Here is a 12417-nt window from a genome sequence, read left to right as displayed (position 1 = left end):
ATCAGTAGGGTAGCTACAGGGGGCAGTACAGTAAGTATTGCAGGTGCCGCAATTCACTGTGTAAGTGGCCCTTTCCACTCACCATTGAATGTCTGCTTGGGAGGGCCATTTACATAGAGCATTGGGCACCTGCAATACTTACCACCACCCCCATATCTATGCTTCTAATACCAATCACTGTTGGCCTAATTGTGGTCTGCAGAATCTTGGCAGAAAAAGTAATGTTCTGTTGAGGGAGGTGATGTGTTGCATCAGGTCATTTCAAGACAGATGATGCAAGAGAACTTTCCCTATCTGTGTGGACTACGGATTTGTGTACACTGTAAAATTACACCTTTTGAATAAACAAACATGCCCTTTTATAAAGCACATGAAGGAAATAATTCCTGTTTGCTTATGGATAATTCACAGTTACTGAGCTTTTTGGCAGCAGTGGAGATTTGTGTTGGAGCAGGAGGAATCCTTGTCGCTGTCACGTGGACTTCTCTCTGTATAGCACAACAGCTTCTAAACCCCTAGGGCTGCTAGCCATGCAGGTGACAAATCCCATGCAGATGGTCAAATATTAGCTTCTCAGCACTCCATACATTGTTTGGAAATAAGCTTCACTGAATTCAACAGGACCCAAGTTTGAATAAATAGCTCCAGTTTGAAGAAAGTTAGTCCCACCGAAGTACTGTATAGTGGTGAAAAATCAGTGGGAAAGGTTGTGACTAACACAAATTCCATTGATTTCAAACATAGTTTGAAGTAAATCCCACTTAAATTCACTTGGTCTTGCACTCTTGGCTGCAAGGATATACACTCTTATGCAAGTATGTATAAAATTGTAACTTTAAGTGCATCTATCTTTTTGATGGTGCAAAATGTGTTTTTCAAATGGAGTCCAAATTTTTGGGGCATGATCTTCATTGTTTTGGCATCCTTAATAGCTGCCATTATTTGTTTGTTTGTTTGTTTGTTTGTTTGTTTGTTTGTTTGTTTGTTTGTTTGTCATTGATGTACATAATGCTTCACAGAGTTTCTTCGGCTCTGCAAGGAGCCTACAGTCAAAACCAGGCAATAGGGAAGTGAGTAATACAGGGTAAGGAGACAGTAGTAGGAAGGAGAAGGTTAAGTTTCTTAGCAGCTAAGATTACTCCAGTTTAGTTGTCACTGCAGTGGTAAACCTAGCCTAGCCAATTTAAATTTTATTTTCAGGTTATGGTGCTGTAAGTGCTAAATGTCACTTAAGTGCTTCATCCAAATGTGGTCACAAGGTGTATAGATGGCATGTACATATCATGTTTTTTTTCCCCCCCATGATACCTTTGGATTCTGTCAAATAATTCCGACAAGAATTTTGTGGACAAGAGATAGCACAGAAAATAACGAGTGATCTTAGAGATCTTAGAGATTAATAGAGATTGTGAGGAGCTCCAGAAGGATCTCTCCAGATTGGCAGAATGGGCAGCAAAATGGCAGATGCGCGTCAATGTCAGTAAGTGTAAAGTGTAAAGTCATGCACATTGGGGCAAAAAATCAAAACTTTAGATATAGGCTGATGGGTTCTGAGCTGTCTGTGACAGATCAGGAGAGAGATCTTGGGGTGGTGGTGGACAGGTCGATGAAAGTGTCGACCCAATGTGCGGTGGCAGTGAAGAAGGCCAATTCTATGCTTGGGATCATTAGGAAGGGTATTGAGAACAAAACGGCTAGTATTATAATGCCGTTGTACAAATCTATGGTAAGGCCACACCTGGAGTATTGTGTCCAGTTCTGGTCGCCACATCTCAAAAAAGACATAGTGGAAATGGAAAAGGTGCAAAAGATAGCAACTAAGATGATTACGGGGCTGGGGCACCTTCCTTATGAGGAAAGGCTACGGCGTTTGGGCCTCTTCAGCCTAGAAAAGAGACGTCTGAGGGGGGACATGATTGAGACATACAAAATTATGCAGGGGATGGACAGAGTGGATAGGGAGATGCTCTTTACACTCTCCCATAATACCAGAACCAGGGGACATCCACTAAAATGGAGTGTTGGGCGGGTTAGGACAGACAAAAGAAAATATTTCTTTACTCAGCGTGTGGTCGGTCTGTGGAACTCCTTGCCACAGGATGTGGTGATGGCGTCTAGCCTAGACGCCTTTAAAAGGGGATTGGACAAGTTTCTGGAGGAAAAATCCATTATGGGGTACAAGCCATGATGTGTATGCGCAACCTCCTGATTTTAGAAATGGGTTATGTCAGTATGCCAGATGCAAGGGAGGGCACCAGGATGAGGTCTCTTGTTATCTGGTGTGCTCCCTGGGGCATTTGGTGGGCCGCTGTGAGATACAGGAAGCTGGACTAGATGGGCCTATGGCCTGATCCAGTGGGGCTGTTCTTATGTTCTTATCTTTTGAGTGAGAAAGGAGAAGACCGTAAAAAGGAATGACAGAATGCCACATTAAAACTGCACAATTCTACAACCAGAAAGTGCTGTTGCTGCTGTTCAAATATATTGTGTACATTGCGTTATTTGCACATGAACTTATAATTTGCATTGCTTTGTTTAGGCTGCAAAATGCCAAGGAAAACAGTTTACCTCCCCTTTTCCTCATTCCTTTTTCTTGCCACCCCAAAGAGCACTATTTGCTATCCCAGGAAGTTGAGTACAGTTCCTTCTGCTGTTTTCCTTCAATTCATTTTGCTTCTGTCCTGATCAGTGCTGGCTAATCCATGAGGCCGTCACCTCTGGTGGTAGATTGATGGGGGATGCACATCTCCATCCACTAACATCATTCCTTGGATCTGAAAAGTCAAAGGGAACAGAGCAGAGGATCAAGTTTGGTGGAGAGTGGTGCCTAGTATTAACACAATTGAGCTCTAATTATATTATTCACTTATTTATAATAGGACACCTCACTCTTCCTGATCAGTCTCTCCAGCTGTCAGTTTGGCGAGAGGAGGACATACATTGCAGCGATGGGGGGGGGGAAGATACCCCTTTTGGAAAACACTGCTTATTCTCTTTAGAGCTGTAATATTTCCATAACATGTTTTAAGAGATGATAGAAGAATCTTTCTGGGTACTAACAGTCTAGTCCTCAGCTGCCTTGTGTGCGGGGCTGCCGCAGTGCCAAAAATGGCTGCCACGGTACCTTCATGCACCGGGCAACCACCGGTGGCTCCTTGGGAGAAGGGGACATTCAAAAAATGCGTTCCATATCTTTTTGAACACACAATGTGCAAAGTCCATTTTTTTTTAAAGCTCTCACTTTTTATCTGGAATAATTCTGGGAAAGAAAATAGGAAGTTTCCTTTTCTTGTTTTCTCTCTTGCTTACAGCCAGAGTTTTTGGACCTCCACAGTTTCCCAGATATGAGAAAACATGCTTGTTCATGCTCAGTCCTGGTATGGTTGGTCAGCCAGCATCTGGACCTTTCTTCGATGCACACATGGGCAAACTGATGCTATGTCTGGGAATGAGGCTGTTATGGCAAACAACGGCCACCTCAGGAGAAGGTGCACAGGAGAAGTGTGCACAGGAGAAGAGCCTAACAGCTGGATGGCTAGCCATAGATGGGGAGTGGTCATAGGGCTGGATTGGAGGCTTCCACAGGCCAAATCAGCCCCCCCCCGACCTTAATTCACCCACCTTTAGCTTGTAGGAAAGCTGATGTTTTTGCCTGCTCAGGATCTAGAATTTACATACAAGGCACGTTAACTAAGAAAACCCCCTGATTTGTCTGATTAGAACAGAATTCTAAAAATATTAATATATGTTCTGATTAATACTGCTAATCAGAAAGAAAGCAATGGGGGGTAGCGTAGGCGTGCAGTGCGTATTAAATAGGATCAGCTCATAGAGCCTGCTACTGGCAACAAGAAAATGAAAACTCCTTCCCTTGGCAGAGGAAGACAAATTTCACATGTGCTCCCGGAAGCACTCTTGGGGTTCTTTCCTGTTGTTAGCGTGACTGCATGAAAGACAGAAGTGCCGTCTTCAATATGCTCCTGTTGGGTGTTTTTAATTGATCAATGATCATGCAGTGTTTTAAATGGCTGCTGCTGTCACATCTAGCTGAGGAGTATGCACTTGGTGATTGTTCTGCAGAAGACCTGCATAATCGGTGGGCCCTTTAGAAACAGTGCATGCGTTTTGGTAGCAATTTTGTACACCTTGCAGAACCACCTTTGCAGCATGACATCTCCCTCCACCATCCTGGGCAGGAGAAATCATAACCATGCACAGGTACCAAGACATGGGGAAACTGTGATGGCTCTTGAAATACTGCATGGTGTTTGCAACGCAGACACCTCATTATCTCACCTCATTATCTTGTACTAGACACTTAGTGCTCTTCAGTACCTAGCCTAATTTCTTTTCCAACAAAACGGATCATTTATAATTCTTCATAGTTGTGTTCTTCTTTCGTAGAAGGGAGTCAGAGTGGGCAACACATGGAGTGCACAGCAGGTGTTAACAATCACACCAAGCCCTGCCCTCCTAGCTGAATTAGTTTAATTCCTACTTAGCAGGGATCGCTGCGGGATTTTCCCCAATACCATCTGTTGTCCATTCATACTTGTTCTCTTGAAGGCCCACATGCTGACTAGGACATCCTAATAGAACCGGCCCATCCGTGAGGGCTTAGTCGGCTGCTTTGAGCAGCCGGCCGGGGAGGTGACAAACGGGCAAGGGGTGCCTTGCCTGTTGTGTCCACTGGCTGCTGTCTCATCCTCTTCTTGTGTGCTCTACCTGGAAAGCAAGCCTGAGGAGTATGGGGCGAAGCTTACCTCCTCTAGTGGCACTGTCTAGAATCACGACAGCAGAGCTAGAAAAAGTAGCTATTACTGCTGCCTCCACCACTGCTAGACCACTACCCCATCCACAGCTTCCTTTTCTCCCCCGTTTTTCTGTAAACTGGTCAGGTGGGGAGGATACTGGGGATGGTAAGTTTCCGGTCCTGGAATCTTCCCTGCCCAAATGGTTGGCACCCTTCAGTCTCAAAAGACTATGGTATAAGCCTACAGCACCTGGTATTCCCAGGCAGTCTCCCATCCAATTATTAACCAGGCCTGACTGTGCTTAGCTTCTGAGATCAGACAAGTTCAGGCATGTGCAAAATCTGTTTACAAAGATGGCAGTGCTGACATTGAGAAGCAGGTGGTGAACTTTGGAGCCACTTTGGATGCTCAGTCAAGTTGGACCCAACCTGTATCCTGAACGTATATATTGTAGGTCTTTCAAGCATTCAAAGGGTTGATAGTATTCAGGGGAAAGAACCATTTCCTTATGACAGTGGCTTCCACACTGTGAGCTGTGGCTCCTGGGAGAGCTGCAGAATCCTCATGAAAAAACCCACCTCCCTATACAAGGATACTATATAGGATAGTAGGCCTAATGGGCAGCTGTGGCTAATTCACACGTAGGTCAAGGGGAGCCACCAGTCAAAGGGAGCCACTCTCTTATGAGTTATTTCTTTACATACATGGCCACTAGAGGCAGGAGGCCGACTGCAAGCCGTGTTATTTATTTTCTGAACCAAAGGTAGCTTAGTTACTTGAAGAATTTCATACAGGCCTTCTTGTTCTTTGTTGGGGTTCTACGGTTGACCAACTCATAGTTCAAAGCTGTTGCTGATAAGTGCGATGCGGGCTAATTTAGCAGAAGAGGAAACAGGATGACCTCTCATTGCAGTTTCTCAGTTGCATCTCCTGCATAAGCAGTGAGAGAGTGCTTAGAAGGGACCCGCCACTGTGTCCTGTAATTCTTTTCCTCATGGGTACCCTCTGGCTGCAAAGGAAGAGTTGGCATTTAGCCACCAGGATTGGCACCGGATCTCAAACCTGCTGCCAGCCGCTCCCTGGTTGTGCATTGGCAGTTTCAAAACAGTTGATGCAAAAGGTGGGATGAGACATGATGTATATTGGAGGAGCGCCCGTCCTCATTTCCGAATCAACTTGGGAGGCCAAACTCAGATAATCTAGCGGGGGCAAATATGGGTGTTTGCTTCCACAGTCCCAAAGGGCAGTGAATAAAACGAAGACTAACATGTCACATGAAAACCCACTGTCACGATTAATCCTTAAAGCCTATTGCCAAAGCTAACGGTTGCATTGATTTTAAAACAACAGCAGTACAAGATCAAGAAATCAGTTCTGTCCAAAGGCTCAGGAGAACAGTTAACTCTGAATGGGTCCCTGGACTGTTGCCAAAGACTGAGAGTGTGCCTGGCTGGCTTCCCAGGGCCAGTTTGCTGGGTCATCAGATTGAAGGTGGGAACTTCTGCTCCCTTTTTCATCCACTGGAGGTGAATGCTGATGAAGAAGATGATGAAGCATATGGGAACCTTCCTTAAAACAAATTGAGAGTGGCGTTACAAAAGCATGCTTTGGCTGTGATGTTGCAATTATTCTTGTTAATAATTAATAAAATGCCATATCACCATGGAAGAATTTTACAGCCACTTCCTAGCAGACTGCCACATAGAAACAGATTGTGGGTTCTGTGTCCAGCTGGAGGTTAGTTAACGCGTCCAGCCAGATTCAACTCTGGTGGAAGAACTGGCCCAAGGAATCCAGTCTTGATTACACAAGTAGAAGACAATAAAAATCAGGATTTTTGCTGCAACCTTTTAAAAGTTGCTCCAGTAAAATCACATCCTGCTTTGGTGGTGGAATAAATATTGCACGTCTTCTGTTACACGTACTTGCTTCCTCTTCTGTTCTGGATACTTTAGGTGGGAGTGCATTTTACCACCCTGCATTTTGGACTTTTCAACGATGCACAGTCATAGCAAGTTATAATTTTAGATGCCCTGCATAAGATTTTTATTTTTTAAGGAATTCAATCGATGTGCTATGCTGGTTGTGGCTGTCACATGACTTTCAGGCACTCGAGGCAACATGCCAAATGTCACCACCTTCCTTGTGAGGCACCTTGTCGTGCCAAATGTCACTGCCTCCCGGTTGTGGTAGCACATCAGCCGCTACCTCCACCACTCCTCCTTCCACTCCCTGGATTCGGAAAGGAAGAGTGGAGTGGAACAAAAGAGCATTGGAGATACTCTTTAGCCTGTTAATCCAGACAGCTTAGATTTCAACTAGCAGGTGACAGAATCCTGCAGGTGGGTTGCCTAACTGAAGCCAAAGGCCTGTTGGCCTCCTTGCACGAAGGCCAACAGTTATCATGTTGGCCCAGACCAAGCTTCAGTACCTGTGGGCCCTTCCAAGGTCTTTACCTATTCTGATGCTGCTATTCAAAAGCTGCCTGTTTTTGTGGCCCATCTATGTGCTGTGGCGGGGAAAAGTGCCAGCAGCAGTTTATGAATTGAACTCTAGCCTGGCACCAATATTCAGTTAATGTAAACCTTTTGTTTCTTAGGTGTGTTGAAAATTATATAGGCCTTCGTTGTGGGGAAACTTTGATCCCCGGCATCAAGGACAACACAAGAGGTGAACTGTTTGCAGCAATTTTGGCTTCCGTGGTCGTTTTGAGCATCCTGGTAGCAGGAGCATTCTTCTTTCTGTACAGGTAAAAGAGCCACACTTAAGCTATTCAGGAAAAAGAGGAGCTTTTGTGCTGTCCTACCTGCTAACAGCGGCATACCTAAGGGGGGCAGTGGGGTACATTGCCCTGGGCACCATAACTTGAGGGGTATCTCAGAGGCCTCTGAAAGGCATTTCCAGTTTTCGCCGAAACCCAGAAGTGCCTTTCAGAGGCCTCTAAGTTGTCATATTGGGGTGTGTTAAAATTTTTTGTGCCCTATGCCTTAGCTATGTCACTGCCTGCTAATGTTTTCGTGTCCCTTATAATACAATATTTGTAATATATGCAAGATTATTCTTCAAGGTGAATGCAAAGATGTCATCTTTGTCATCAATCTTTATTTTTCTCCTTTTTTGTTCTTTAAAAAGCTTTTTTCTATTGCACCAATTAACATGTTATTACAATGAGCGAAGTGCTTAGTGCTACACTGTTATATCACATCAGAGCTCAGTCTTTTTCAACAGCAAAGATCTGAATGGATTAGTGGCACAAACTAACCTTCCCACTGCCACCTTTTGAAAATGTTAAAATATGACTTGATGTAATGACATAAAACAATTCTACAGTATAAAAATGTGCTTTACACACACACTTTAATGAATATAATCTCTAGAACCAGTCAAGGCTGCCCAAATTTTTTGGCGTAAAAGAGGCCAGCACCTTCTACCACTGTTCTATGAGCCTGCAAAAGATCGTTGTAAAACCAATCTCTGAACCGCTTCCAAGTGGTTTCAAAATATCCTGCCTAGTTGCCTGGAGAGAAGCTACTGCATAAAATTGATAGCCACTGAAACAGTTGTTAGAATATCATTGAGGGTGGGGAAGTGGGGTTTGTGGATTGTTGTGTAGGTTGAGATCTAGATACAGGGAAGCACCTTTTTGGTGTGATGAGGTAGCTTTGTGGGTTTCCGGTGTCAGCAAATCACATTCCTGCATCACCTCTTCAATTCAGTAAAGTGACGCACCACTTTCAAAAGATCTTCCTTGCATGATTTTGACTGTCCTGGCGCAACCCCTGCAAGGAAGATTTGTAGCTGCACACCAAATAAGGATTTGTGCTTGTTACAAATGATGCACGCTACACATGTGCAATGCACAGCCATCTGTGAAGAATAAGTCCCTGCAGCCCAATCCGTGCCTCCATTTCAGAGAAACTGGCTTAAATCAAAGTCATTTAACTGATCTAAGAATACCAGTCAAAGTGTACTGTGGGATTTATTCTGCAGCCTAAAGCTGCAGAATGTGGGATCAAACCAGATTTGACATTAGTTACCATGGTACTTACAGGGTCCCACTTGTGCAAATAACTGTCTTGTTTCTTGTTTCCATATTCTTCTCATGCGTGATCCCCCTCTTTCAGTGTGTCCTGACATTTTGACGGAGCCATCCCTTTCTCTCTGCCTCACCACCACCAAAAACATTGCATTCCTGAGTATTTCTATATATGGTTAAATGTTAACTCAGAGGTCTCCAACTGGAAACTGCTGTGTCCCCCCCAAAAAGGGCCTCCCCATCCCGAGCTGTGCTTACCATTCTACCACAGTGCTGCGTTTCTTTCAAGCTGATCTGGGCACAGGGATGTAGAACAGTAAGTACCACTCACCACGCTTTTTCCAAGCACCAGATCTGGCTCATGGGCCAGAGTTTGGAGAGCCCTGATATAACTGATAGAGAATCCATAATGGGAGAGCAAGCAGGATGTCCAGTACTGGATGTAGGGTTACTGAAACAACTTGCATCAATTTGAAAAAAGGAAATAAATTATTTTTATCTTCTTTTTTTCATAATCACTGCCTGTTAGGAAGGGCCAGATTCCGAGAAGTACAGCAGTAGAGCGTGGTGATAACCTGGTTGAGGCCAGCAGCAGCAATGGTTGTGACAGTAAGTACTTTTCAAATGTAGTGAATTCAACAGGGATGGCTTAGCAGCGTCTTGATGACAACAAAACCCTATTTCCTCTTTTCAGAGACAACGGAATAAAAGATAAATCAAAGCAAAAAACTATGAAACAACAGGCCCAGCAGTCCTAGGAAAAGCTAGAATCATGTTGGAGACTATGGTGAGAAGATGAACCAAGCAGATACTTGAGACAAATTGGTGCTGTACCAGTCAAAAGAAAATTGTCCATAAAATCTTTCAAGATCAACAGTTATATTTAGTGGGGTGCCTTCTTACTTTAAAGGAGGAAGAGGTGCTGTATGCAGATCCAACTATCTCATTTGGGAATTGCTCTAGGTTTTTCTAGGCCATTCCAGCTATTTTCTATTTAATTTTCTAACATGGGAAATATATGTATTCTAATACACTGAATGTGGGCATGAGCTAATGGAGATTTCTGCCATGTTGCACACCTGTTACCAGAAAGACTACACAGCAACAGAGTCAGGAGGGGGATGAACATACAATAATCTGAATTTTTCCTTTGGAATACATGTCCAGAATTTGACTTTTTATATATACCCCCACCAGATGTGGGGAAACATTCTTGTTTAAGAAAAGTAATATAAGGACATGGAAAACATTTCAATAAGGCTACAACAATAGCGCAGTCCTTGTCATGTCACTCAGAAGTAAGCCCCACTGAATTCAATTGAGCTTTCTTCCAGGCAAGTCTGCTTATAAAGCTTTGAATTATGGAAGGAGTGGGTTTAGGCAGTCATGACTTTGCTCAGTATTAGGGATGTATGCCAAAGACAAACCTTTCTTGATTCTGTTCTTCCAGTCCTGCCAACATTTTTTTTTTTACAACATTTTATTACTATGGAACATTTGAGCATTAACTTAAACCTCAGAGTACATAATGTCAGTTTCACTGGCCCATATTTAAAACAAAATGTTTTTTTATTTACTTACTCGGTACCTACAGAAAACTGGCTACTCCAGAGATGAGTTGCATTAAGTGTCCTGAGCAGAAAAGCGAATATTTATCTCAGTAACAATTAGCAAGTTCTTTGCTATCATTGTAAGGGAGGTTTATAAAGCAATACTGAAGGAAGACAACAGTGATACAGTTTCTAGTATCAATAAGGAAAAAGATAAAAGAATCATATATAGCGGGGTGGCCAATCTGTGGTTGGCGAGGCACATGCTGCTCTTTAACATATAATGTTAGCTCTTGTATAATAAAACAAAACTGTGTTTGGCTGAGCTGCTTTTTTGCATCACAAGCAACATAAAAGGTAAATAAGAAATGTTCAAACTTTATAATTATTTACTGGGCGTAACCCGAAAGTCCACTGGATTAAAACATGCGTTTAACGTTAATGGTGAGTCAATATATTTAAGAATTGAAATGCTTCTTAAAATATTGTGGCTCTCAAACATCTGAAGTTTATCGTATGTGGCGCTTATGTTAAGCAAGTCTGGCCACCCCTGATATACAGCGTCATCTCAGGGATATAAGGACACTAGCTGAATTTAATAAAGAACTGGTTGAAAGGAAAACTAAAAGAACGCATGACACCCTTAAGGGTCATCTCGTGGTTTTGTGTCTGGGAAAAAAAACAGGGCACACTTCAGGTCATCTGTAGGTTTTTATATGTAGGTTTAATTATTTTTGTAAGCCTTCACAAGTTAGAAAGATAGGATATAATTTTGAAAGAAAAAGCATCTCCTAATGATTATTCTCTTACGTAATTTTCAGGAATCCTTAACACTATTCCCAGATAAAGAAGACAGTATTGCTAATGTTACCGGACCAAATATATAAGCATAAATGTACAGTGCTCATGTTCTTGCAAATATCAAACACAGAATGTAACAGGTATGTGAAGATAATACAAGATGGACCTGACCTAGTTGTACTCACTGTAGTGAAATAAAATACTGTTGCATCATGCCAGGAAACTATTAGAAACCTGGAAAAATTACCTTTAGCCATTCATTTTTATAAAAGGTGTGAGGGCTGCCCCGAAAAGGGGGGGGGGTCTCAGGGCGTCATCTGGCAGGGTGCTGAGGGTCGGCTGGATGGTCTCATGGGACCCCTGGGTGGGGTGTCCACCTCCCTGGGGTTCCTTGCAGGGGAAGCCTCAGACAAAGCCAGGGGGAGGGGGTTCATGACACCCTTGTCATCCTCCCTGGAGGCAGGACCTGAGGCCCTTGGTCTTCAGGCAATGGCTCCAGCCTCCTGCCTTCCCTCTCCAGAACTGCCTGTCATCACAGGCCTCCCTGCTTTTATCCTCCCCAGCCACACCCTTGGCTCCTCCCCTTCCTCCCTCTCTAGGCTTAAAGGGGCCCTGACCCTGGCCTGCTTCCCTCCTCTTTGGTGGTTAATGGTGACCCGGCCCTGCTCACTGCTCAGGTCAGGTGAGCCCTGGGGGGACAGTCTCTCCCACCCAGCTGCCCTACGTCTTACCTGGTCAGCTGGAGAGGTGGTGGTGGCCCTATGGCCAGGCGGTTCTGCCCCTGGCCTGCAGCTAGGTAAGGCAGGGGTTGGACAAGGGCTCGACCCCTGACAAAAGGTAAGATCAACTATACTATTCCTTTAGGCATGAACATTTAAAAAGCCTTTGATTATATTGAAAGGAACTTTGCAAAAGGGGCACATGAAAACACAATAATAATACTGATCTTATGTGTGTTTCCAAATGCTAGAACTGGCTAAAGACTCTCAGGACCTTCTAAATGTGTAAATGGCACAGTTATTCCTTGATTTTGTTTCACCTAATTAGAAATCTATAGACCGATATGAGACCTTTAAGAAACAGAGTAGTTAAACACAGTTCAAGCCCCAGAACATTTTTATTTGTGAATAAATTGTATCCTCCTCTCCTTAATTGTCTCTCCACAGAACACTGAGAATTTAAAATAAATGATGAAATGTGACAAAATTTATCTATAGAGGTCAGACTAGTGACTACATTGTTTAACCTGGCCAACTACCAAACCAAATATAATGAT

The 12417-nt window shown here is 43.5% G+C and overlaps 1 protein-coding gene across 1 annotated transcript in view; it reads left to right on the top strand.

The window, feature by feature from the left end:
- The window catches only part of NRG4 (neuregulin 4), a 40947-nt gene extending 29760 nt beyond the window's left edge, over positions 1 to 11187 (top strand). The window contains exons 6-8 of the mRNA XM_066635470.1: positions 7354 to 7503; positions 9320 to 9399; positions 11162 to 11187. Coding sequence (XP_066491567.1) covers positions 7354 to 7503; positions 9320 to 9399; positions 11162 to 11187 — 256 coding nt within the window. The remainder of the gene's footprint in view (positions 1 to 7353; positions 7504 to 9319; positions 9400 to 11161) is intronic.
- Positions 11188 to 12417: the final 1230 nt, after the last annotated feature.

Source organism: Tiliqua scincoides, chromosome 8 (genome assembly GCF_035046505.1).
Source record: "Tiliqua scincoides isolate rTilSci1 chromosome 8, rTilSci1.hap2, whole genome shotgun sequence".
In the NCBI taxonomy this organism is placed as follows: domain Eukaryota; kingdom Metazoa; phylum Chordata; class Lepidosauria; order Squamata; family Scincidae; genus Tiliqua; species Tiliqua scincoides.
This window is presented reverse-complemented; position numbering and strand designations above follow the sequence as displayed.